Source organism: Leuciscus leuciscus (genome assembly GCF_965113295.1).
Source record: "Leuciscus leuciscus genome assembly, chromosome: 11".
In the NCBI taxonomy this organism is placed as follows: Eukaryota; Metazoa; Chordata; class Actinopteri; order Cypriniformes; family Leuciscidae; genus Leuciscus; species Leuciscus leuciscus.
Genome location: NC_138735.1, coordinates 21,033,147 through 21,061,119, shown reverse-complemented (window position 1 = coordinate 21,061,119; position 27,973 = coordinate 21,033,147). Strand labels below are relative to the sequence as shown.

The 27,973-nt window shown below is 38.6% G+C and overlaps 2 protein-coding genes and 1 long non-coding RNA gene across 5 annotated transcripts in view; 1 reads left to right on the top strand and 2 right to left on the bottom strand.

The window, feature by feature from the left end:
• The window catches only part of LOC309509781, a 667,378-nt gene that overhangs the window by 467,334 nt on the left and 172,071 nt on the right, over window positions 1–27,973 (bottom strand). The window lies entirely within an intron of this gene.
• pkia (cAMP-dependent protein kinase inhibitor alpha) lies at window positions 7–12,954 on the bottom strand. Of its 2 annotated transcripts, XM_082184606.1 has the most exons (4): window positions 12,700–12,943; window positions 9,542–9,668; window positions 2,347–2,524; window positions 7–1,002 (listed from the first exon to the last, which is right to left on the bottom strand). In XM_082184606.1, the coding sequence occupies exons 3-4, from the start codon at window positions 2,495–2,497 to the stop codon at window positions 920–922; spliced, it is 234 nt and encodes a 77-aa protein (XP_082040732.1). In that variant the 5' UTR covers window positions 2,498–2,524; window positions 9,542–9,668; window positions 12,700–12,943; the 3' UTR covers window positions 7–919. The 2 variants fall into 2 exon arrangements, with proteins under 2 accessions (XP_082040732.1, XP_082040733.1); XM_082184607.1 differs by lacking the exon at window positions 9,542–9,668 and having other exon boundaries at window positions 12,700–12,954.
• Window positions 12,177–27,705, top strand: zc2hc1a (zinc finger, C2HC-type containing 1A). 2 transcript variants are annotated; one of them, XM_082184590.1, is made up of 10 exons: window positions 12,177–12,302; window positions 12,988–13,058; window positions 14,050–14,166; window positions 16,832–16,867; window positions 23,170–23,311; window positions 23,413–23,561; window positions 24,153–24,252; window positions 26,068–26,173; window positions 26,257–26,361; window positions 26,623–27,705. In XM_082184590.1, the coding sequence occupies exons 1-10, from the start codon at window positions 12,287–12,289 to the stop codon at window positions 26,756–26,758; spliced, it is 978 nt and encodes a 325-aa protein (XP_082040716.1). In that variant the 5' UTR covers window positions 12,177–12,286; the 3' UTR covers window positions 26,759–27,705. The 2 variants fall into 2 exon arrangements, with proteins under 2 accessions (XP_082040716.1, XP_082040717.1); XM_082184591.1 differs by lacking the exon at window positions 16,832–16,867.

The following is a 27,973-nucleotide window of genomic DNA, read 5'->3' as shown; positions in this document are numbered from 1 at the left end:
AAAATATCACCTTTTTCACAAAGATTTCTTGAATTTATTCAAATTTGTATAACCACAGATGAAAATATCAAATATATTTATGCAAAATTTAGGACATAGAGCTGGAAGACAAAATATGGGCAGAGGTTTGGTAAGGCAAGCTCTATTGAACACATTTTCAAATGGATTAATAGGCAGTGTAATTAAGACTTCAAATCGAGCCAGATTTTATAATATAAGAAGAATTCTCATCATGAAACACAAATTAGCATCGCAACACTGCAAATGATTGGGTCACAAATTTGTGGGATGTGAACAATTATACATACAGACTCTGTCAGGAGCAGTGTCATGCAAGACCATCATACACAGTTTATCAGAATTCAGTGAGTGTTTACTAAAAGTGCAGCACTTATATTATGTAAATATACCAATGTGTACTCAGTGAAAACATAAACTGAAGATATCAAAGACATAAAGCACAATTTAATATCAAAATCTGATATTACTATTACAACACTACACCTATAAAATGACTGAATTTTAAGTGCGTAATAGCTGCACTACACTGGCAGTTATTTGGTGAATCGAAAATCACAAGTTCAGTGGGTGTTGTTCATCTCCCAAGTGTGTCTTCATCATTCTAATGTGATTACTTCTGACTCAAATCCCACCAGTCGCTCTAGGTACCTACCAACTAGAGTGAATATCTAAGTAAAAGTCATACCTACATCAGCTAAAGTAGCGATCACTGTAGTAAAACAGCAGCGCTATGATTCATAAGGCCCAGCCTTTCACAGTAGCTTCCTCAAAGCAAAGTCTCCTCCATCCGGAACCTTCAGAGAGAGGGATGCTGCGCTATTTTCAGTGTCAACCCCTCCATGCTTATAAAAAACAGCCACTAGAGGGGGTATTTTACTAATTCTCTCACTGAAGTCTGTTATGTTTCTTCCCCTTTTCCCTCTTCCTGCTTCGGTTCGGAGTCTGAAAAGCTCTGGCTCTTCTCTCCATCATTCCCTGACTCTGAGAGTGAAAAAATTGTTTTGTTAGTGAAAGCAAAAACAGAAACAAAAGACAGATGGTTTAAAAGGGTAACTCCCGCCAAAATGCAACCTAGGGTCTTTTTGTTAATCTACCCGAGGCGAACTTTCATTTAAAAGCATAATTAGAATGGAAACGCCACTTTTAAGTTTGACCGTATTTTCGTTTTCGGTCAAATTGCCTTTTGAATGGGAGTGCTTGGGGCACTACTATGATGGCATCAAAAATCGCTATTTTTAAAACACTAAGAAGGCTCGACACAACATGAAACTTTGCTCGAAGTATCACCAGGGGCTCTACACATGAACTCGAGCATTGAGAACATTGTTTGTGTACACAGAGTTTACTAAAAAGATAGATTTTGAACAACTCACTGTAGCTGTGTCCGCCGGCATTTTGACAGTCAAAAATAGTCGATCTCCGAATGTGAATGAACTGACTCTGAATTTTAGTATTGCTTCTTATATGAGCATCCTTTTCAAAATACAAGGTCAATATTAATTTTCACTAACGACAAAACAACAAATTATCCGTGAATTTATATGGAACTAAGCTTTAGGAGCTTTCCATCTTTACTCTCCTCCCTGTTACGTTGCATTCGGAGATCGACTATTTTTGACTGTCAAAATGCCGGCGGACACAGCTACAGTGAGTTGTTCAAAATCTTTATTTTTAGTAAACTCTGTGTACACAAACAATGTTCTCAATGCTCGAGTTCATGTGTAGAGCCCCTGGTGATACTTCGAGCAAAGTTTCATGTTATGTCGAGCCTTCTTAGTGTTTTAAAAATAGCGATTTTTGATGCTATCATAGTAGTGCCCCAAGCACTCCCATTCAAAAGGCGGTTTGACCGAAAATGAAAATACGGTAATAAATAACGATAATAAAAGTGGCGTTTCCCTTCTAATTATGATTTTAAATGAAAGTTTGCCTCGGGTAGATTAACAAAAAGACCCTAGTTTGTATTTTGGCGAGAGTTACCCTTTAATGAAAACTAGGGAGCTGTTGTCCAACAAGAGCGGATACTCGACACCCTACGGCAGGGAAGGATGTTTAGCAGTTGCTGCAATGCTTTTTCTCAAGGATGCCCTCAGCTAACAGGCCTATATTTGATAAAGCACATCCATGTTTGTCTTGAGCTAAAAACTGGAGTGGGAAGCCACTAACAGGCCCTCTAAACTCTCTAGTTTGCCCAAAGCAGGTTTGTCTGATACATTATTCATGGCCAGCCTGCCTCTCAGTGCCATATTACATTACTGCAGTGTTTTGATGACACTCCATGTTCTTTCTGAAGGAGCAGTGATAAGTTAAGGGGACGTTACTCACCTGCTTTGCTGATATTGAGCTCAGACAGAGTTTGGGAGAGTCCACTAGCATCCAGCCCGCCGGAGGTTCCCAGTATTTCGTGCACAGCATTGCGTCTGCCGGTCCTTGCAGAGGCGATGAAGTCTTCATATGTCACCTCGACATCAGTCATATCTAATACATTTCAACATAGCAGTGCCTGTGACAGACAGAGATGGTTTTATTTGGTCAAACACAGATCTGCTGTGGCATGCAGATGCCTTGCAAGTCATTAAGTAGAAAAAACTCAAGTGACTTTATGAAATAAGTGCACTTAGTTCACCCAAAAATGACCTATAACGAAATTACCTTTTTTATATTTATATTAGGTAATTTCTATATCAAAATTACCTAAAGTTTTAGAGAAGGTTGTTTTATCCCAACTTCGAATGCTGTTATAGATATGTTCCAGTCAGATTTTAAGTCCCTTCAAAGTACAGAATCTGCCCTCCTTAAGGTGTTTAATGATATTTTATTAGCAGTTGATTCTGGAAAGGTAGTTATCTCGATCTCAAAGCTGCCTTTGATACCATTGATTATGAAATTTTAGTGCGCCGTTTGGAAGATGTTGACATTAAGACTGGTTTAAATCATACTTGACGGAAAGATCATTTTCGGTTTGCATTGAAAATTTGTGTTCTACATCAGCTAAATTGCATAGTGGTGTGCCACACGGTTCCATACTTGGGCCTATTTTATTTTCGTTGTACATGTGCCCTTTAAGTAGCCTGGATGCCAGCCGAACTTAGCCCCGCCCACAACATTTTTAGGTCGGGAAGTTCGGTCTGGACTTGATCCGTTGTGGAGCAAACCAGTGCTGCTCGGACCAATCAAATTGTCAGGGCGGGCTTTATACGATGATGGACAGATGTTCAACAGTAACGTAATCATCCACGTCACCAAAGACGTGGATGATTCGACGTCGACGTGATTCGAAGAGCGATTGGGTTGAATTTGTTTACAACAAAGATGACTGCCGCTGGAGAATTGAGATTTCACAAGTTCACACTTACAAATAAGTCAGATAGAATAAATGCATTTTTGGCGTGCTGTCTGAGGAGAGGGCTTCGGGCTCGGTATTCGGCCCGAACCCAAAGTACTCCCCCTATATTCCTGGCTGTGGAAGAACAAGCCAAGAGTAAGTGGAGGGATGCTGAAAACTGTCAAGGAATGTTAGGTGAGTTGACAGAGTTAATAAATATATGCTTCCTCTCATGCTGATAGGGTAGACATGGTAATTGTTTGATGACAAGTTGATTGGATTGATTATTTGAACGTGCTCCTCCCGAACTTTGTTTATGAAGCAACATGTGTAGATTCTGCCATCGCATCTGACATTGAAGATATCGACAGCGCATTATTTTTAAAAGAGGAACAGAGAACCGCGATCAAGGCATTTGTCGAACGGAAAGATGAATGAAGAGCATATGTCACTTACTCCGTTGCTCTGATTGGTTGTAGGTCTATGCAGAAGCATTTTGTTTCCTGGTTCGGTTGAAACACCCCCCTTAATCACAGCCCAATGGAGCAGTATCAGACTCATATTCTGACTAGAATCTGCATGAGTATGACAACGTCAGGCTACCCTTTAGGCGAAATTTTTCGTTAATACAATATTATATATCATTTCTACGCAGACGACATTCAGTTGTATATTCCAATAGATCCGAAAGGCTCTCAATCTTTTGATGCACTTGTACAGTGCTTAGGTGAGATTAAAGCCTAGTTGGCGAGCAATTTTCTTCATCTTAAGACTAATAAGCCTGAGTGTGTTGTCTTGGGACTCTCTTCTGTCTCTAAGGGAATTGTAAGTAGGTTGGACTCTATGTCGATAAGTGTTTCAGATCATCTCAAGAATTTGGGCGTTATCATGGATTCGGGTTTGGTTTTACATAAACAGGTTACAAGTGTTGTTAAGGCTGGATTTGATCAACTCGTACTATTTCTAAACTGAAACCAATTCTCTCTTTTAAGGACCTGGAGACTGTTATTCATGCATTCATATCATCAATCATTGATTACTCAAATTCTATATACAGTATATAGGTATATCACAGGGTCAATTATCTCACCTACAATTAGTGCAAAATGCTGCGGCCAGACTTTTGACTTGTACAAAGAAGAGAGAGAGAAATACCCCAGTTTTGGTTTCTTTACACTGGTTCCCTGTAAAATTCAGAATTGACTTTAAGTTTTTGTTGATGGTTTTTGAAGTGTTCCATGGTATTGGCCCAAAATATATTGTTGACCTTTTGATACCTTATCAAAATACAAGAAATATGAGATCTAGTCAGATTATTCTTCATGTTCCTAAAAAATCAAAGGGTGATAGGGCCTTCTCAATACATCATGAGTCGGGTCTTCTGCCGGAACTAGACTCACGTTCGGCCATTACTGGAAGCCAGAGATTACAGTTTATAAAGCAATAAATATGGATATTTTTTTCTTACAAAAATGCATTGCTTCGCTTCAGAAGGACTTTAATAACCCCCTAAAGCCGTATGGATTACTTTTATGATGGATGGATGCAGGTTTTTTTTTTTTTTTGGCTTCAAGATCGAAGGTCCCATTCACTCCCATTATAAAGCTTGCAAGAGCCAGGATATTTTTTAATATAACTCCGACTGTTTGGCTGAAAGAAGAAAGTCATATATACCTAGGATGGCTTGAGAGTGAGTAAAGTATGGGACATTTTGGGGTAAACTAACTCTTTAAAAACTTCTGTCGTTGAAATTTGAAACTGTATATTAAACTAACCATGTTTCTAACATCTAACCTTATTTAACATTTAACATTGGAACAGGATGTACTGTACGAAACCAATGGAAAACTTGTTACTGAGTGTGTGCGTATAAATAACATAGTTTGGGAAATTAAACTAGACCGTCTGTTAGAATCTTGTGATTAACAAATGAAGTCATCATTAAAAGTTTGCTTGTGCCATGACAGAGGAAAAAGGTTGGGGCTTTTGAATCAATTGAACCAATCAAATAGTGGGGAAATTATGTAATGCAGCCTGACATTTATGCCATACACCTATACTATAAAAACTGTTGTATCTGTGTTTTACGGTGGGAGTCTCAATGGAATTTGTCTGAGATCCTCCGGCCTTGATTCTTCTTGGGAGAGTTTCTCTGAGAACTGCTCGAAGACTCTCCCGGCCGTTATTAAAGCATTTAGAGGACATTTGCTGATATCTGTCTGTTCATTTCTGCTGCGCAGCAGGTCAGTTCAGGGAAGCAAGTAAGTTAGAGTAAGAGACTCGGCCAGTTGTCGACGGAAGACGCAGAGAGCTAGAGTATAAGTTTATTAAGTGTCGATTGGAAGACGCTATGGGTGTCGATTTGAAGACGCCAGATCTTAAGTGTCGATTTGCAGACGTTAGATATTCGGGTTTAGGAAAAAATCCACTACACTACTAAATGGAATCTAGTTTTTTCACTATCATTTAAAAGTTAATACATTTTTTTTTAAAGAAATTAAATATATTATTCAGCATTAAATTGATCAAAAGTAACAGTTAGAACTTTAAAATGTTCAAATGAATGCTGTTCTTTTGAACTTTCTATTCATCAAAGAATCCTGGAAAAATGAATCATGGCTTCCACAAAAATATTAAGCAGCACAATGTTTCCTGAGCACTAAATCAGCATATTATAATGATTTCTGAAGGATTATGTGACACTGTAAACTAATAGCTACTGAAAATTAGCTTTGCCATTACAGCAATACATTACATTTTAAAATATGTTCAGATAGAAAATATATATTTTAAATTGTAATAATATTTAGCAATATATCTGTTTGTACTGTATTTTGATCAAACAAATACAGCCTTGGTGAGCATAAGAGACTTAAAACTTAAAAAAATGGAAACCTTTGAATGGAAGTGTTACTCCTTAGATTCACAAATTTCAAACTGATTTAATTACTAATCAATTGTTTGAACAAAGACTGTTCTAACTATTAGGAATCCCAAACAACAATGTAAAGACTATACAAGGAGCCATAATCTGTCCTAGATAAGAAGATAAGCTTGGATAAGGGACTGTTTATTCTGTCACACATTTGTGATCTCATGCATTTCTAAATTGTCCTTCTGGATTTTTTATCTGAGACTCCTCTATATGTTATGTGGGGAAAAAAAGTCCCATAAAAATGTTTTAATGCTCTGATCCCTGAGTCAAACACATCAAAACAGATGTGGCACAAATCTGTGAGATTATTTAGAATTTTGTGGAACTAAATATCATTCATGAGATGCAAGGACAGTCTTCTCTGAGCTCAGAGTTATATTTAGCCCATGCTATCATCTCAGTACAGTCATTCTCAGGTGTTGCCTTCAAAATGGTGCAACTGTGTGGTGAAACACCCATAATGAGGTCATCATTACAGGGCTGTTCTTACAGTATTAAAAAAATAGCACATGATTTTAAAACTAAAATATTTACTTTTAGATTCTCCAGATTTTGGTTGCTGAATAAGTGAAATAATAATAAAACAATATGTGTATTGTTTTAACTGTATGCATAAATACAGAAAATGGTGCCCCTATTATGCTTTTTCAGATATTATACCTTTCATGTAGTGTGTAATAGCTGTTTGTGAAAAGGTCTGCACATTTTTACATATCAAAGTGCTTGATAAATGGGAGTTATTGTTTCCCAAAAGAAAGAACTGATTTTGAAATAAGTTGTCAGTAATTCCAATCTTACTTCCTGCACAAACATAAGTTTGCAACAAATCTGGATAATGTTCTATGCCTATGTTCTTCATTGGCTGCCTGCAAACAACGCCCACTTTGACCTGCCCGCAAACACTGTAGTTGTAGCTGAGGCCTAGAAGAGTTTGTTTCTTGTTGTCAAAATGTCGAGAAGACGCTGTTTTCTGCGCTGCGAAAGCAAATCCACTTTGCATGCACTTCCCAAAGGATGAGGACTGAAATGGTAAAACCTACGCCATTGTTAATGTTCATTTCATACAAGTGCTGAAGAAGTTTCCAGAGCTGAAATTCAAATATGGTAGTGGACGTTTAGTTTCCAACACCGTAAGCGGTAGACCAATCATAACAGACTAGGCCATCTGATCAATCAGAGTAGAGTAGGCTTTCAGAAAGGAGGGGTTTAGAGAGACTGAATCCTTTAATCGAACCATTTCAGGCACTGTGAGAAAAAAGGTAATGCTGCCATATTGAGAAAATTAAACGGATAGTTCACTTTGAAATAAAATTTTGGTATGTTTTAGCTTACCTCAAGGGCATCCAAGATGTAGGTGTCTTTTTTTCCGCAGTAGTTTCAATTTTGATATTTTTAGGTCAAACCGTTCTTGTCTGTCAGTCATATAATGCAGGTCGATGGTCACTGTCTCAAAGAGCATGCACAGAGTCCAAATTAAAACAATTCCCCATCGTCCAAATTAAACAATTCCCCATCGTAAGTACACATTGATGGCCCAAGACACGAAACGAGCGGTTTGTGTGAGAAAACGAACAGTATTTATACCGTTTTTACCTCTTGAACACAGCTGCGTCCAAATGATCTGAGAGCGCGGGCGGGTATAGATATATACACTAGATGTCGCATTGGCTACGGTTTCGTTCCAATGAACTGCCGTAGCCAAGGCGACATCTAGTGTATATATCTATACCCGCCCGCGCCCTCAGATCACTTGCTGTGTTCAAGAGGTAAAAACGATATAAATACTGTTCGTTTTCTCACACAAACCGCCCGTTTCATGTCTTGGGCCATCAATGTGTACTTACGATGGGGAATTGTTTAATTTGGACGATGGGGAATTGTTTTAATTTGGACTCTGTGCATGCTCTTTGAGACAGTGACCATCGAACTGCATTATATGTTAAGTTTAGTTAACTTTAGTTCAGTTGGATATTTAAGTTATCTCAACAAATTTTAAGTTGTTATAACTAAATCGCAGCCACATTTTTTACAGTGTTGCTATGTACAGCAACCCTACACATTGTACATAAAGAACAAGACAGAGCTGAAGAAGATCGGGAGCAGAGATGGGTGTGCCTCTTTTTTTTGCATAGGGTGCACACCACTGATGCTTGAGTCCTGGGATAGAACAGGTTGCAAAACTTAGAAAATAAAAGTTGATGTACCAAGGAATTAACTTGATATATAAAATATATTAGTGTTCAAGATAAATTATTGAGGATGAACACAGAATTTGATTTCACACAATTTTATAAATGGTTTAAAAAATATTTGATGGTAAAATATGCATTTCAGTTTAAAGTGCAACTCATTTTAGTTGAAGTATTGAGGTATGATCTGAGAACAGGTACACCTGAGTGATAATGCAATATTTCTATTTAATACTAATATCTAGAGTCAAATGAAATAGTCATTTACATTGTAGTTATCATTTTGGATTAATTTGAAAACTTTTTTGTGGTTTTCAAAACTAAAGGCAAGTTGCATGACCTGTCCTGTTATTCCTATGTCTCAGGAATCTGTCCCACTAAGACCTCCACAAATCAATCCAATTTTGTCCTCCAACAAGCACTCTTCAAATGAACCAACTACATACAGTAGTAATATGATATTAATAAATTATAAGAGCTCTAATGAGTTGCAATGTGCAACATAATAAGGGTGAGATAATCTTAAAAATTGCTTCATTCATAACTATACCCTTCAATGCTCTAAACTAAGAATATAAATGACCATATTAATTGAAACCAAACTGAAACTAAAACACATATCTGGCTAAATGTATTGTTGTGATAGGCTATTCTAGTTCTTCCAATGTTTAAAGGAATACACAATCTATTCATGACAATTTGACAGATTTATGTATTATTAGAGCGTAAGATGCACTAGTTTATATGATGTAAAATTAAGAAAATACAGAAATATAAACGTTTGTGGGGAAACTCGTCTCGTCCTTGACATGTCACGTGCATTAGACAAAAACATCAAAACACAGTATCAACATGGCATATCCGAATATGACAGCTACAAGTGCAAATCTCAGTGGAGCAATTATTTCATTTACAGCACAACATACGACGTTTGAGCTTATATGAATGCACCGGTTATATAAATCTGACAGGCTACAACACAGATGCTAATGAAACAGGGTCGCGAGACTAAATCTATCATAGAATGCGATTAAGAACGCTTATAAAGCCGAGCATATCCGCAAATCGTACCTGTTTTAGGCTAGACGTTTTTCTTCTCGTCAAGGCTGTGCAGTTTTGTTGCTCTTGTTAATACTTAAGTGGGATGCGACGGTGCTGTCTGTCAGTGGTGCTGCTGCTGCTGCCTCAGTTCATGAGTCTGCATGAGAAGAAAGGGATGACGTATGCGCGTTCCTGAGTGCTGATGATATGCGAGGATTATCCAAAGCCCATCATATCTGCTTACGCTCAGTAGTGGTGAGGAGTTTGATTCATCTCAGTGATTCGAATCTTTCGAACCTGTTCACTGATTTACATGACTCTTTGTTTTGGGTTTCATAGTAGGCTAGGCTACTCCAGTAGGTGGCGACAGTGAGTCGTGTTTTATGTAACTCGTTCACTTTTAAACGTTATTTATTTATTTATTTATTTATTTATTTATTTATTTTTTTCGCACACTTTCTCTCCTTGTTGAAACTAATTGCTTTTCATATCATGCCTGATTCACTGATTCTAGTTCTCCAGAAGTCAAAAGAGAGGGATTTTTTTTTTAATGAAAATATGATTAATCGTATGGAAGTGAACGAGAAAGATTTGTTAACTTTTATTTTTATTTTATGTACATTAAAGAAAGAAAAAATAAAACAATCAAATGGCTATTTGACACAGCGCCATGTTGAAATAGGGTGGGGACGTGGGGACAATATCGACCCTGGCAAAAAGTGGTGGGGACATGTCCCATCCGTCCCACCCGCAAGATACGCCTATGAGCAGGCCTACGTCATTTCAAATAAAACATTTCATTGAGTAAATTCTGGACAGTGCAGCTGTTGTTTGACATGCACTTCCTATCACACACTGCAGATGTGCTTGGATTCTATCCCACTAGTTCAGTATTTAAAAGGGCTCTATTGTTCGAGATTTCGTTCAGACATGTTGATTGTTGCTTCCCACGGGCTTGTGAATAAGACACTAAAGCCCTCATTATGCTTCTGCGTCAACTCCACGGCGTAGCTACGCCGTCACTCCAACGGCGTCGTGACCGTTTTATGGTTCTGCGTCGGGTTGCGTTGCATCGCGGTGCATTTCACCGCCAGAACGCTAGGGGGGTGGTGTGGTTCGCGAATCTCTTTCCTAGTTTGTTTTGGTTCCATGCGCCGGTTCCGCTTTTTCATTTCCGACAATGGCGAGCGAAAGAGAGAGAGTGTTGTTGCAGCTGGAGCTAATCAACGTTGAACAACAAATGATTTTATTGCAAATGTTTAATCGTAGAAGAAAAAGAAGACGTCAGCGAAGGTGGTCTGTACGACCAGTGCACGAAGACAGGGGAAGGATTGGCGAATTTGTTACGGTTGTTCGACCGCTGAGGGACTTGGACGAAGAAATGCACTTTAAGTATTTTCGGATGTCGAAAGGTCGATTTGACGATCTTGTTCATCGTTTAAAGCCGTTAATACAGCATCAGACTACACACAGTATGCCTATTGACCTCGCTCAGAGACTGGCAGTGACTTTAAAGATGTTATCTTCGGGTGCAAACCAACAGATCACCGGGTTGGGCTACAAAATGGGTGCGACCACGGTGTCCCGCATAGTATCGGAGGTCTGCAAAGCGCTGTGGACTGCGCTGCAGCCCGAATTTTTGCCCTGCCCTTCAACCAGCCAGTGGGAAGCTATTGCTTCAGATTTCTGGCGACTTTGGAACTTCCCAAACTGCGTTGGAAGCCTCGACGGGAAACATGTTAACTTGGTTAATTACTTGATATCCATGATGTACCCGTGAACATTGTATTGTAAATAAACAACAAACTTTTTTTCAAAACAAACATTGATTTGATTGATTGAAGTTTATTTCTAGCAACAACAAAAAAAAGAAAAGAATATATATAAATATATACATATACACTACCGGTCAAAAGTTTTAGATCGGTAAGATTTTTAATGTTTTTAAAAGAAGTCTCTTCTGCTCACCAAGGCTGTGTTTATTTGATTAAAAATACAAAGCAAAAACAGTATAATTGTGAAATATTATTACAATTTAAAACAGCTGTTTTCTATGTGACTATACAGTAAAGTGTAATTTATTCCTGTGATCAAAACTGAATTTTCAGAATCATTTCTCCTGTCTTCAGTGTCACAATGATGTATAATCTGACCAATCACAGCCCCTGCGGTCTGCGTCACCGCGACGCGTAGTTACAATTTTTTGGAGGTGCACGTCAAGCTACGGCGGAGGGGTCGCGTCGAGGTTCGCGTCGACGCAGAGGGGTCCGCGGGGGTACGCCGTCGATTCGACGCAGAAGCATAAAACAGGCTTTACAGAGTTTAAAAACAGAGGAATATGGTGCAATATGGCATCTCAATTGCAATAGACTGAATTGAATCTTTTGCTTTTGCAAATTGTAGTTTTGGTCTGGAAGTTTGCCAGTAGATATAAGAAGAAGAAAAATAACTTAGGCCATATATTAAAAAAAACAATATGCTGAAGTAATTATACCTTTTCAAAATATTTTTCAAAAAAGCCATATAGGCTATATAATATAAAATGTTAGTGGAATATTATTAATATTTCTGTACATTGTAATGCACAGCCTGGTCGCCTCCCACGTTCCACCTAGCGGCTAGATGCAGGTACTACACAGCGTTTATTTCTGCATGGAAACGGGGAAACGGGAAAAGACCAATCAAAAACAAGGATACTAGCATGTGGAGGGGCCGGCTACCTAGAAGAGCCAAGTTGCTACAGCATCGTCCTTAGTGTCTTACCAAGCAGGAAAGATGGAGGAAATAGAAGGTAAGGCTTTAAATAAGCAAAAGATGCATATGTAAATATATTGTATTTTGTGTATCTAACCTCTAACACTCAGTCCGTGTGTTTGTATAATGGAGAGCAGCTTTGGTTTATTCAGCGCTGTTCTGTTGTTTGGGGTTATCACCACGGAAGAGAATGACGTTTTGTTGGAAAATAATGACGTTTAACTGTTATTTTAGGAGCTATATGTATACACACACACATTATATATACATATATATATATATATATATATATATGTATATATATATATATATATATATGTGTGTGTGTGTGTGACATTTGATTCAGCAAACTTGATTCCATTTCACTAAATTGATCTGGTGTAAGTTAGGTCTGTTTAAACATAAGAGAAAACAAGGTCAAATGCTTTACATACCATTCAGGATCATGTTTTCTTTCTCCCTACAAACTGACATTCTTCAGTTCCTTCCTTCAGCCGCTCTGTCGTTTTGCATGGACTGACATGATTGACCTATTTTCACATACAGCTGCTTTATCTATTCTCATTTGTTTAGCTAATCCAAAGCCACTGTACCTGAGTAAACTGGCTGCATAGACACACCCAAACAGACTAAACTACTCTTTGATCTATTATTTTTGTGTTTGTTATTTCTGTGTTATCATGATGATCTGTTTCTATTTCTATTTTCTGTTTTGTCTTCAGAAGCTCCTCCTGTTTCTGAAGACCTGGTGCCCTGCAAAATATGTGGAAGAAGTTTTTTTTCGAGGGTGATTGTAAGTATGTCTTTATAGATGATGAACTGACATCTGATGGTTGATATAGATTATTTTGCCATTCAAATGTGCTTGCAAACATAAAAAAAAAAAATCCCTACAGGTATCCCTATATTAAATAATATTCTGCTGTATGTTATCATATGTGCATTATTATGCGTTGCCTAGCAAGGTACTAGAATGTTACAGTACTTACACTACTGTGCAAAAGTGTTTTTAAGAAAGTCTTTTATACTCACCAAGGCTGCAATTATTTGATCAAAAATACAGTAAAAATATTAATATTGTGAAATATTATTACAATTTAAAACGACTCTTTTCTGTTTTAATATATTTCAAATTTGTATTTATTCCTGTGACAGTAAAGCAGAATTTTCAGCATCATTACATTGTCACATGATCCTTCCGAAATCATTCTAATATGCTGATTTGGTACTGAAAAAAAATAAAAATCTATCTATAAATTACAGAAACGTCTGTCTGTCTGTCTGACAGACAGACATACAGTATGTCTGTTATTTTGATAATGTTAATGACAATGCTCAACATTGTCAATGCTGAAAATAGTTGTGCTGCTTAATATTTTGTAGAAACAATTATATATTTTTTTCAGGATTCTTTAATGAATAGAAAGTTCAAAAGAACAGCATTTATCTGAAATATGAATCTTTTGTAACATTATAAAGATCTTCACTGTCTTTTAATTTTTTATTTTATTTAATGTATTCTTAATGAATAAAAGTAAAAATGTCATAACATTTTTTAATTTTTTTATTTTAATTGTTACTGACTCCAAACTTTAGTGTCCATTACGTGTTGCCTAGCAGTATACTAACCAATTATATTGTTGTGCAGTTGCTATATCAAGATTAGCAACAAGGCATGTATTTCTCACAGGTCACTATGTAAACACAAATCCTAGTATTATTACCCTGTCAACGCAGCGCTGTCACAGTTATTTCATACCCGCCCACCTTATTACCTGTTGTAGAAAAAACATGTGCCGATCTGCCAGAAGACAGTGGCAAAGAGAAGGAAGGTGTTTGACTCCAGCAGGCAAAGGGCAGAGGGGACCGATATTTCTACAGTCAAACCCATAAAACCAAAGGTGAGGAAACAACCACACCATGTTCCCCCTTATGTTCACAGATGATGAGATGTGAACCGTGAGTGATTACATGCAGTATATAGTTAAGACTGATGCACATTCAGGAACCGTGTAGTTGCAGTCACCATAAAATTCGTCTGCAGTGGCAAATAATCCATACATTTTACTGGATTTCATTGCAGTTTCCAGTACTAGTTAATAATATCTAACAATAATACTACTAATAAAGGTATTTTGTAAGGCTGGTTTACACTGCTCCAACACACAAACATCCAATGAGTGTCTCGAAACTTGGGTGGTCTGGTATAATGATTTTGTTTTGATAGTGAACCATTGAGTCATTGACAGTCATTGTCAGTCATTGACAATGAGTGCGTTTAGTTGCACATTCTTAACCCGATTATGCCTAATAAGCTGACAGTGCATATGGTTGTAAACTTTTTCCTGTTTTACAACTAGATTTTTGCCTCTTACCCCGATTTTGCCTGGAATGTAAACACGTTAACCTGCATTCTATTGGCTTATTGAAGCGTGCATGTGTGATATGTGACAGGAAACGTCCTTATTTTGGATTTAAGCGCATTTAGACAGAGCAAGCGTTAATCGGTAGGACAGGAGGAAATATATTGATGCTTTGGGCATATGCTTTTATCCAAAATGACTTGCAGCACTTTCAAGGTATTTTTCTGTATTATATTAAGAAAAATAAATTATTTGTTATGTATCAAAATACATCAAGGTTCACAAGGTGTATTAATTCAAAACAAAGAGCAACCTAAAAATCAAAAGTCCCTAGCAATCTAAAGAAATCTAAAATTCTATAATAAATTTAAAAAATATATAAATCTTGGAGGACATCATTTTGAACTTCTCTTTTTTTCACTTTTTTTGTACATTTGTTGATTTTTGTCCAAATTCTTCCTGACCGTGACCATAGACCTCAATTTACAAGCCTCTTGTCCTCCATTAATTGTTCATTTTTTGTATTATTATTATTACCATAGATTTGGTGTGAAGATTCCTTATTACTGTTTTTGCCAGTGTGTGTGTTTCCTGGGAATTGCTAGCATCATTCTTTATCAGTTGGTCTAAAGCAGGGGTGGGCAAACTTTTTGGCTCAAGGGCCACACTGGGTTTTAAAAGTTGACAGAGGGCCGGCCCAGTAGCAGATTATGAAACACAATCTCATGAAAGTGCCTATCTATACCACAAATTTTATTTCTCGTGCCATTTATACGCCAAGAATGTTTTTAGCGTGCATATGCTACGCACTGTAAACCGCTTGGTTAGGATTAGGGGTGCGGAGTGCGTGCCTATTACACGCCATAAAGTGCGTATCATATGCACGCGAAAAGTAGGCTACTACAAATACAATTCGTGGTATCCGCACTTTCATGAGATCGGGCTGAGCAAACACATTTACGTTGTGGCAACGTCTGCGCGAAATTCAACAACTGAGAGACGACATTCTGACAATACATTTTTTATGCTAGATATCCCCCATTTAGCATGTTATGTTTTGAGGTTAATTTTTAATTAGTTAGATGTTAGATAATTATAGCCTATACTTTTTAAATATTGTTTATCCTTATTATTATTTAATGGGCCAAACAGTAAATTAGAAACAAAACACCTGCAAGTGTACACTTAGAAGAGTAAAAATGACAGAAATGTATTCAACTTTATTAAAACTGCATATGGCAATCAATTTGCACTTCCAAAAGTCATACATTTGTGGAAAAAACGAAATAAACGAATATACAAATTTTATTTTTAAGTATACTAAAATAAAACATAAAAAGCAAAGGCAGATCAGAACATTTCATGAACAAAACCGGGTTCAGTACATGGCAGACAGGGGAGCGCGGTCGAAAGCCGGGCGGTAAACGGAATCAGTCAGGATACATCCACTAATCCAGAGGAGCAAAGACACTAAATAGCAGACAAATCAAAGAAAAAACTAAACGGGTGTGCAAGCGGTTACCAAACATTTTGTTTTCTCTGTGAGTTTCCAAAAAAGGAAAAAACATGAACGTGCAACAAGTCTATGCGCTTAAGTCGCTGTCTGTTTGGTTTCCATGGTGACGCGTCATTGCTTGTTACGTGACACACACCGCAGCCACAACAGCGCTGAATGAATGATGATCTGCTTTTATGTCATTTTTCCTTTTTTACATTTGTTAGCTATGGCATGAAATATCTGATATTCCGATTGTCAAATATATGCAACGCTATATATATATATATATATATATATATATATAACGCAAAGTATTGCAAGAAAAAGGCTAAATGAATGCGATCTTAAGACAATTTTGTAAATACTCGACGGGCCGGATTAAACAGCCTAATGTGGCCCGCGGGCCGTAGTTTGCCCACCCCTGGTCTAAAGGAATATCATGTATGACTGCACCCATACCCTCATGTTTGTTTGGGCAGTGTAAACAGGACAGTTGTTTCTAAGCTTACTTGTTTGAAATGTTAAGTGAACATGCCTTGGTTCGGAACAGTCAAACTCTGGTTTGGCCTCAAGCAAGAATATCAAATGTGAAAAAGACCTCGGTCTCACAAAGAGCCTCTGTTCAGAAACTTTTCCTCCACGGCTACCCACATGTCTACCCCGATGTCCTAAAATATTCTGAAACCCCTTTTGATTATGTTTCAGTTACAAGGTTCTTCCAGCAGCTCTAAGTCTGATAAAGTAAGTTGAATGTTTGACTTTGTTTATTTTTTTTCTCATAACTGAATTTTGTGTCTCAACATGTCACTTCTGATATTAAGGCGTCAGTGTTTAATATTTGTAAAAAAAAAAAAAAGTGGTTCCTTTTCATGTCGATCACTTCAACGTTCGTCGGAGGGATCCGACAGAAACGGGATCTTCGCAGAGAGACCAATCTACTTGGAGAGAAACTAAACAAGCCAATGCACATTGACATGTGATAATTGCGCCAGCTGCTTCTATCACGCAGTGCAGGTACAGTGGGGAGAACAAGTATTTGATACACTGCCGATTTTGCAGGTTTTCCTACTTACAAAGCATGTAGAGGTCTGTAATTTTTATCATAGGTACTCTTCAACTGTGAGTGACGGAATCTAAAACAAAAATCCAGAAAATCACATTGTATGATTTTTAAGTAATTAATTTGCATTTTATTGCATGACATAAGTATTTGATACATCAGAAAAGCAGAACTTAATATTAGGTACAGAAAAATTATTTGCAATTACAGAGATCATATGTTTCCTGTAGTTCTTGACCAGGTTTGCACACACTGCAGCAGGGAATTTGGCCCACTCCTCCATACAGACCTTCTCCAGATCCTTCAGGTTTCGGGGCTGTCGCTGGGCAATACAGACTTTCAGCTCCCTCCAAACATTTTCTATTGGGTTCAGGTCTGGAGACTGGCTAGGCCACTCCAGGGCCTTGAGATGCTTCTTACGGAGCCACTCCTTAGTTGCCCTGGCTGTGTGTTTCGGGTCGATGTCATGCTGGAAGACCCAGCCATGACCCATCTTCAATGCTCTTACTGAGGGAAGGAGGTTGTTGGCCAAGATCTCGCGATACATGGCCCCATCCATCCTCCCCTCAATACGTTGTAGTCGTCCTGTCCCCTTTGCAGAAAAGCATCCCCAAAGTATGATGTTTCCACCTCCATGCTTCACGGTTGGGATGGTGTTCTTGGGGTTGTACTCATCCTTCTTCCTCCAAACACGGCGAGTGGAGTTTAGACCAAAAAGCTCTATTTTTGTCTCATCAGACCACATGACCTTCTCCCATTCCTCATCTGGATCACCCAGATGGTCATTGGCAAACTTCAGACGGTCCTGGACATGCGCTGGCTTTAGCAGGGGGACCTTGCATGGGCTGCAGGATTTTAATCCATGACGGCGTAGTGTGTTACTAATGGTTTTCTTTGAGACTGTGGTCCCAGCTCTCTTCAGGTCATTGACCAGGTCCTGCCGTGTAGTTCTTGGCTGATCCCTCACCTTCCTCATGATCATTGATGCCCCACGAGGTGAGATCTTGCATGGTGCCCCAGACCGAGGGAGATTGACCGTCATCTTGAACTTCTTCCATTTCTAATAATTGCGCCAACAGTTGTTGCCTTCTCACCAAGCTGCTTGCCTATTGTCCTGTAGCCCATCCCAGCCTTGTGCAGGTCTACAGTTTTATCCCGGATGTCCTTACACAGCTCTCTGGTCTTGGCCATTGTGGAGAGGTTGGAGTCTGTTTGATTGAGTGTGTGGACAGGTGTCTTTTTATACAGGTAACGAGTTCAAACAGGTACAGTTAATACAGGTAATGAGTGGAGAACCGGAGGGCTTCTTAAAGAAAAACTAACAGGTCTGTGAGAGCCGGAATTCTTACTGGTTGGTAGGTGATCTAATACTTATGTCATGCAATACAATGCAAATTAATTATTTAAAAATCATACAATGTGATTTTCTGGATTTTTGTTTTAGATTCCGTCTCACAGTTGAAGTGTACCTATGATAAAAATTACAGACCTCTACATGCTTTGTAAGTAGGAAAACCTGCAAAATCGGCAGTGTATCAAATACTTGTTCTCCCCACTGTATATAATGAGCAGTAGGTGCAACGCATCTTTGCATTTCGCTTTGGAGGCGAGCTGACTCATGTTCTGTTCCAGCAGTCTTACTTCTAAAGCCTATTTAGGGCATCAACAGGCTCCGTGCTGTTTTCCCGGATGTGCGTGAAGAACTTTGGCAGTATGGAAGCATATTGGCGCCAATATGGCAAGCCAAACATGCCTAAGTCTGCAGAAAAAGTTTTTTTCTCTCTCACTATCCTCGTTGGCGGGGTGGCAGTGCTACGCGCAGGCCGCCTCCACCCTGCATGTGATGGCCACCCTGAAACTATGGAAGGCCAAAACACTCATAATGCAGGAGGGTAGTTCTGAGCCGGGGTTGAGCTGCGCATGTTGACTGAGATTAAGTCAAAGCGTTGGCCCTCGGCCAGACGATGTCCACCCTGGTGGTCCAGAATCGCCCCCTGGCTAAACCTTGCAGAGGTGCAAGATATCGCCAAGTGTGCCTTCTCAATGCTCTCATCTCACAAGGTGGCCTTTTCGGCGACACTGTCGAGGACTGGGCCCAGCAGTTCAGAAGCAGGCTGAGGCAATCAAGTGCTTGCCCCTTTGTGCTTCAAGAGCACTCGTTGGCTGCCCCTCAGTTTGATTGTCGCCAAGGGCCAAGGCGCCCCTGCAAAAAAAAAAAGGGGGGGGGACTCCGCCACAGCCAGCTCTACTGTGATGTTGAGCCTCACAGGGAATATCACAGTAGAGCTGAGCGGTCTACGAGGCGCCTCTATGCATTGAAGTGGAACCTATTCGTTGAGTGGTGTTCTTCCCGACGGGAAGACCCCCGAAGATGCCCGGTTAAAGTTTTAGATGTTAAAGATGCCAGCTTTCCTTCCTGCAAGATGGGTTGGAGCGAAGGCTGTCTCCCTCCACCCTCAAAGTGTATGTTGCCGCTATTGCCTCGCATCACGATGCAGTTGAAGGTAAGTCATTGGTAAAGCATGAGCTGATAGTTAGGTTCCTGAGGGGGGCAAGGAGACTAAATCCATCTCGTCCCCTCTCTATACCCTCTTGGGACCTGTCTCTGGTGCTCTGGTGAAGACCTCCCTTCGAACCGCTGCAGTCAGCAGAGCTTAAGATCCTGTCTTAAGGCTCAAGGCGCCTCGCTGACAGATATATGTAGAGCTGCGGGCTGGGCTACACCCAACACGTTCGCTAGATTCTATAGCCTTCGTGTAGAGCCGGTATCCTACCCTGCTTGGCTAGTCCATATGTGTATTCCTTCCCCTATGAAGGGCACACTTTTCCAGTGTTATCCAATGTTCTCACTGAGTGGGTATTGCGGAACATCAGTGGCCAGGACTCCCTGCATAAGCTTCTGCCCCTAATAAAAGGAGAGAAGTGAGGCTTATTCAGGGCACTGGAAGGGCCATCAAATTGGCGTGTTGGTAGGGATCCCATTTCTGTCGAATCCCTTCGACGAACATTGGAGTGATCGACATGAAAGGGAACGTCTCGGTTTTGTATGGTAACCCATGTTCCCTGAAAGAGGGAACGGAGACGTTCGTCCCGTCGCCATGTAGTTGTACCATCGCTGTAGACGGTCGGGTCCCAGGCTCGGCTCCTCAGCGAAAACCAAAGATGCGTTGTACCTCTACTCATTATATACCTGCACTGCGTGATGGAAGCAGCTGGCGCAATTATCGCATGCCAATGTGCATTGGCTCGTTTAGTTTCTCTCGAAGTAGATTGGTCTCTCTGCGAAGATCCCATTTCTGTTGGATCCCTCCTCCGAACGTCTCCGTTCCCTCTTTCAAGGAACGTGGGTTTCCATACGTAACCGAGACGTTTCTTTTCGAAGTGGAACTCAACACTGTGCCTAGGATTGACGCTATGAGGAACACCAGTGTGACCAGTGTCTGAAGCACGTGTGTACACAACAATTTCATTAGCCGACGACAGTCCATGACGTCATCACCGGGGCACCTGGTGCAGCATGGAGGAGTGTGTATTTGTTCCCATAGCATCAATCCCAAGACGCAGTGTTGAGTTCCACTTCGAAAGGGAACGCATCAAGTTATACATCAGGAAAGGGAGTCTCCTGCGTCTCGTCCGGTGATAACGTCATGGACTGTCTTCGTCCAATGAAATAGTCATGTTTACACACATGCTATAGACACTGGTTACACTGGTGTTCCCCATAGCGTCAATCCAAGGCGCAGTGTAGTGTTGCACGATATGCCGGTACTAGAAAGGTATCACGATACCCTGCTTTTAAAAATGTTATGATTCTTAATTTTATTAGTACTGGTACTTTAAGAGTATTTCCTAATGTGCAAATATGATATAGACTCAAAAGATTAAATAGAGTAGTAGGACCTTGATGGACAAACAGAATACCTTAAATCTACCTATGCAAAATTCACAATGAGCCTACTTCCTGGAACTCCACCTTTGATATGGTGGAAGGATTCTGTATACAGCAACAAGCGTCTGTGCCATTTTGGCTGAAAATCGGAAGACGTAGCATCTGATGCCTAAAGACTCTGAAATGGCAACACTAGAATTTGTTAGAGAGGTCCTTGGCTTCTAAGCAGCTTTACCGATGTTTTAAGTTGAGAGAAAGACCCCACGTTGTCTTCTGGCTTGTCACTCAATTGGAAACTACGTTCCTTACCGACAGTGAAGGAAGGAGAAAGCACTCTTTCATGTGAAATGAAAGAAAAAAATAAGACTTCAGACTTCACAGCAAGATATGAAAGCAGACTTATAGACACTGTTCTAGACCCAAAATTTAAGGAGAGCTTTGTTACCATGGAGGAAGAGGTGAAAGCAGTACTTTTACAGAAATCTGTTGAAGCTTCCCTACAGCAAAAGAATGAGGCCTAAGCACCTAAACAAGATCAAGGAGGGGCAAAAGAAACTGCTCTCCACCATCAAGTTTGAAAATATGAAGTCATTAGTGGCAGCAGGTGGGGCTGAGGGATTCCCCTGCTGACCAATTTACAAGTGAATTCTTGTTGTACAAACAAATGGCAGGGATAGGTGCTTCTGAATACACACTTAGCTGGTGGAAGAACCATGCAGCCCCCATGTCAACTGCCACCTGTCCATGTCTTGCACATTTAGCCAGCAAGTGCATGTGCAGTCCAGCCTCAAGCTGTGTTTAGCACATTAGGCTTTATCATTAGACTGATAAATGATAAATGTGATTAGCACATCAGGCTTTATCTGCACATCAGATTTTATCATTAGACTGACTGAGGAGCACTTTTGTTTTCCTTGCTAAAAACCTGGAAATGACTAAAGAACTGTCCAGAAGTCCAAGAGAGAATATGACAGAAACAAAGGTTCAGGTTTTCACATATCCATGTTCTTGTGACAAAAATCTTTATATTGTGAACCAATGCTTGTTTAAATAAACATAGCTATAAATCTTAGCAGTTGCAACAACAATATTTTTTTGTTAGACCCTGTAGCTGACATCAAAAACTGAGAAGCTTTTTGTTTATTAATAACAACAACAAAACGTTATGTTATCTATTATTTAATGACTTTTCCTGATGTTTTAGTTTTTGCCATAGTATCGTTTAAGTATCTGTATCGTGCTATTTTAGTTAGGTATCGTATCGAAGTCAAAGTTTTGGTATCGTGACAACACTAGTGCAGCACCTCGTTCCCCTTCTCAGGGAGTCATGGTTACTGTCGTAAACTGAGGCGTTACATGTTGTAATGATGACAAAGCTGCTTGCTTTCAAATTTCTTTATTACCAGAAACTAAGCATTTCAGTAGATTAAAATAATTAACCATGATTAATTTTGTGATTCCAGATGTTTCAAGAACTACACGTTCTTCTGTAAAACCAACAGTTGAGGGGACAAATTGAGAAATGTTGGTTACATGTTGTATATTATGATTTCAATCAAATAAATGAAATAAAGTTTTAATCATTTTATCACTTTTAACTGATTTCAATTTGCATCCACAATGTATAGGAACCATATCAGTTATCAGACAATATTATTATTGTTATTATTTTTTAATTTAATGGTCATTAGTGGATGCATATCAGCCAATATTTGGATATTTATTGTTCATACACCTTTACCCTATTCTTACATTTTACTGTTACTGTTGCCATTATCTAACAGTTAATTTTTTTTTAATACTTATAATGTAATAGATTATAAATCACAATCTTAAAACGTATATCTCATTTTTACACTTGTATTTTAGTTTTAAGTGTTTTTGTTTTCCATTTTCAATTTACAAAAAGTATAGAATAGACCCTACTGACCCTTTATCTTTTTCAAAGCATGAAAATATTTATCAGAATTTTAAAAATGGTACATAACTGCATTGTAAGTAATTAGTTCATTTATGGCCCCCTTGGAGGTTATGTAGTAAGTGATATAGGAAATTTATATTATCCTTTTAAACTAAATGTTTGCTTTTAAACAGCCTGAACCACCCAAGAAACAGTCGAATTGGCGCCGAAAGCATGAAGAATTCATTGCCACCATTCGCGCTGCCAAAGGCTTAGATCAAGTCATAAAAGATGGTGGACCCCTTCCTCCACCCCCTCCTCCATCCTATGATCCAGGTAAAAAAAATGATAATAATAAAAAAAAAAAACCTTTTATCGACACTTGAAATAGTTACAGTAATATCAGTAAAAACATTAACAGCTATTGACTTTTTCAGATTATATCCAGTGTCCATATTGCCAGCGACGCTTCAGTGAGAATGCAGCAGATCGCCACATCAAATTCTGTAAAGAGCAAGCGTCCAGAATCTCCAACAAGAGCAAGGTTCCTGGAAGTGAGAAAGCCAAACCCCCAGCCAGGATTCCGGTGAGGTTTCACTCACTGTGAACATTCCTTGGGATCAGCCAGTGGTTTATTTAAGTTTATTTAGTGGGGAAAAAAGGAACACAATTTTATTGTAGTAAAACATAAAAGCATTTATCAGAATTTATCTTAAATTTTTTATTGTTTTAAGTCATCCTGTGGCTTGTTGAAAATTACCCTTTTACATCATTAAAATTTGTATTTTTCGGTCACTTCAGTCATTAAAGTGGCTTTTGATGTACTTAAAGCAGTGGTTCTCACATTTTCCCATGGTCATCACAAATTTTTAGGAATTTGAATGAAGCTAATTTATTTCTCAAAAATGGTTGGCATACACACCAGTATGGCATACACACCTTCTTTACTTAACATGTGCATAAATTGTAAGAATATCACTAACTGATGCATAAACAGTATAAGGTAAGGCTATTAAATAGCAGCCTCAAACTAGTTTTTGTTAATACAATAAGTTAGCAAATTGGTATAAGCCACTTCACTTCAGCCACTCTTTGCATTGCCATTAATATATTTTACTACTCAATTACAGTGCCTTGAGTGGATTGATATAAACATTGCATGTTCCTGTGTCTGTAGTACAAACCTCCACCACAAAAGAAGGCAAACTCTCCCGCTGTACCTATTGTGTCCTCTCGTCTACCTCAGCGCTCAGCTTATGGGCAGGGTGCTGGCACAGGTATGATTGCTCCTGTTGCATCCCTCAATGTTTTCCTAACATTATTTCAGTGTAGTGAATGAAAGTGAATGGAAATTCTGTCGTCATTTACTCACCCTCATGTCGTTCCAAACCCGTAAGACTTTCGTTCATCTTTGGAACAGAAATGAAGATTTTTAAAAAATTAAATCTGAGCGATTTCTGTTCCTCCATTAACAGCTACGCATTGTTGGGAACTTTTTCCTTCTTCAAAGCAGACCAGGAGACGTTGGGATCGTGTTCAAACAGAAGTTATTCTTTATTGAGAACTTCGCTGTACGTGGCTGCAGTCTTCCAACAATCTAATTCAAACATTATACAAACTCACCAAATCTTTTGTTTGTAGAGAAAGATTCCGTCTGGAAAAGTTCAGTCTTTGAGATCTTTTTGGAGCTTGACGTTTTCAATCTGGATTCAGAAGATTCAGTCTGGAACTTAGTCAGATCTTTGTTGGGCTTGAAGTTTCAAGATTCTGATCTTTGAGCTTGAAGTTCTTTGTTGAGTTTCCTTTTTCTCCATCCGGGTCACGGCGGCAAATTGTAGGGAACTTTTTATTCCTTCATCGAAGCAGAAACCAGGAGACTTGAGATGGATCTTATAATCAGAAGAGATTTATTCTTCCAAGTCTGTAGTTCATCAAGTCTAATCTAAATACAGTATTTATGGTAGTTATACACATTCAAAAAGGGGAGGGATTACATAGAGGTGGAGACTCTGAACAAAGCATGCAAATGTATATACAGGTTTAGGATCCCTTCCAGACTCCAGAGTGTTACCAGTCCTAATCCAATCAGCAGAACTATTCAAACGCATATATGCTAATCCAATCAGCCTGACAGTATCACCCATACCTTCACATGATCACAGAGACAAAAGCACAGCTGTACATTGAGCTTAATGGTCAGGAAATGCATAAAGACAAAGGATGAGGGTGAGAGTCTCAGCCATTGACTCATTTAGAGAACAGGACTGGCAGGAATCTCTTGATATAATCATCATAACCGCTGCTAAACTTTCTCAGTTTATATTGGAATCTAAATTAAACATTTAATAAATGTGTTATTCTTCAGCAACTACCACTTTGACGTTCATAAAGAGATCATAAAATGAATCCATATGAATTTAGGGATTAGAGAAATTATAGCTTTATATGATGAACAGATTGAATTTAGGCTTTTATTCACATATAAATATAAAATGTGCTGCCTAATACACGAGAATGAACCTCATTGGTTCTTGCGGAAGCTCAAACCTGCTGCGTAACACCAGGAATGAACCTTATTGGTTCTTGCAGAAGTTCAAACGTGCTGCGTAACACAATAATTAACCTCATTGGTTCTTGCGGAAGCTCAAGCGTGCTGCGTAGCTCACGAGAATGAACCTCATTGGTTCTCGCATGTCAAGCAAGCATTGAGCTTCTGTTTATCATATATGATGTGTAGGTTCATGAAGGTTTATATGTGAATAAAAGCCTAAATTCAATCTATTCAGCATATAAAGCGATCGTGTCTCTTTATTTGAATGTTTTCGAAAAACTTTAACAAGCCTCGGCAACTAATTGAAATGAAAAAGTTGAAGTACTGATATATAAAATAAACTATTACAGTATCTCAGTGATACTAAAATAATACTGGCTCCTAGAAAATGATGTATATAAGGGCCTGAACCTGTTCCTAACACAAACCAATTTTATGGTTGCTGTAGACTTGCAATACAGAACATGAAATGTAGAAATTATACTATATAATCATATTAAAATAAGGACATCAAAACCCCTTTTCCCCTCTCCCTCCACAGGGATTCCCAGCAGCAAAACCTCATCCACTGGCTCAGTGAGGAGCTCATCATCAGGATATTCTCCGTTACAGAACAACTCATTCGACTTGAACAGCCCTCCCTCTGAGTAAGGCACCGAGTCACTGACTAATCCTGTTTTTTGACATTACCTCCAGGCTTTTAAGACCATCATTGCACTTGTGTTTGCAGAGGGAACGTGAAACCCAAGGGCATGGTTTTGCAAAACTCCCTGAGAAGTCCACCTTCTGGTATAGGGATGAATAAGAAGAAAGTCCAAAATGCAGATAATTCAAGGTATGATGTTACAAGTATTGCTGTGCTGTACTGCACTGCACTGCTACATTCTTGGGACTGATGACGAATCCAAATGAAATGGACTAACTGGTCCATCAACTCCTTAATGGTCCCTATTCAAGCACAACACTTGAGTTCACATCAGTTACAAATGGTCTATAATTGTCCATGTTTTAGGCCAGTTTTCCTAAATCAATTTTGGTTGTAGTTTTGTTTTGAATAGTCGACATTGACTCATTCACATCTTGATCTTGTTTATAGGAATGATGTGAAGAAAGAACATGAAAACAATTACTCCACAATTGGCACCAAGTTTTGCCATGAGTGTGGGACCAAGTACCCCGTGGACTGGGCCAAGTTTTGCTGCGAGTGCGGAGTGAAACGAATGTACATTTAAATAGTCAATGAAAGACTGTAGCTGCATAAAACTGAGCGTTCCTATCCAACCTACTAGTGTACTTGGCAAAATCCATGTGCTGTACAAACATTTCACTTGTAATCTGCTTCTGTTTTATAGACTGAACCCCATCTCACCCTTCTGCTCAGTTTTTTTTTTAATTTTTTTTATGAAAGTGCAATATGATTGGTTACTGCTACAAAAGGAGTATTATCACAGTTAAAGTTATGATTTAAATGTTTAAATTGACTTTAATTGATCTAGGCCTTAAAATGGGACCATAACACAAAATCCAACCATTCTGATGTTAACAGGGCAATATCTTATTGTAGTGTCATTGTGTTAATTATTTATTAGAAAAAGAATTCGGTTAAATGTTTCCTGTTAAATGCATTGACTACAGTTCTTTCGCTGTGCAATCCAGTTTTGTATTTCATTTAGTTTTTATACGTGTTGTTTTGTGTGTTTTTAACAGTATTCAACATGAAAACATATTGTAGAAATTGCCATTGTTGTATATTTATTAGACATACAATTCATCATATCTTTTCAACCTTGGTTTATTTAATCTCTTTAACATATTCACACATTAACGCAACATTCAAAACTTAAAGGCAACTGAAATGTTATGTCACATCCTTCCAGTGCGTGCACCATACTACAATATTCAAAAAGGACTTTACTATGGTATTTTATAGCTTCAGAGTGCTGAACTGCTGTTCAGATTGAGTGAAGTCAAGGAGCTGGTGTGTGTTTGTGCTGATCTCAAACTCACGTGTATCTTGAGCATCACTCAGCACCTTGTTATGCTTGTACTACTGCTGCTCTGACCACGTCACAGCTTATGAATACATGCTATATGGACAGAAATTTTACCATTAAATAATTGACTGGTAAAAATGGCTCCTGAATTGAAGTGATCCTAAATAAATAAACTGGTAAACAAAGCTCAGGTTGTGTCCTGTTTGATGGGTTTGTCAACGCCCACCACCCTCCACCAATATCATATACTGTACAATAGATGAGCATATCTATATAACAGAAGATGATGTTGTAAAACCTTTATTTTAAAAGTTAAATGTTCATATAAAAATTACAACTAATAAAAACTAACAAAAAGAAAGAAATTGTTTAATAATAAAACCAATTTTAAAAAAGTAACTGCAAAATAATGGGGTTTTTTTCATCAGTCTGTTATAATTCATAAATCAAAAA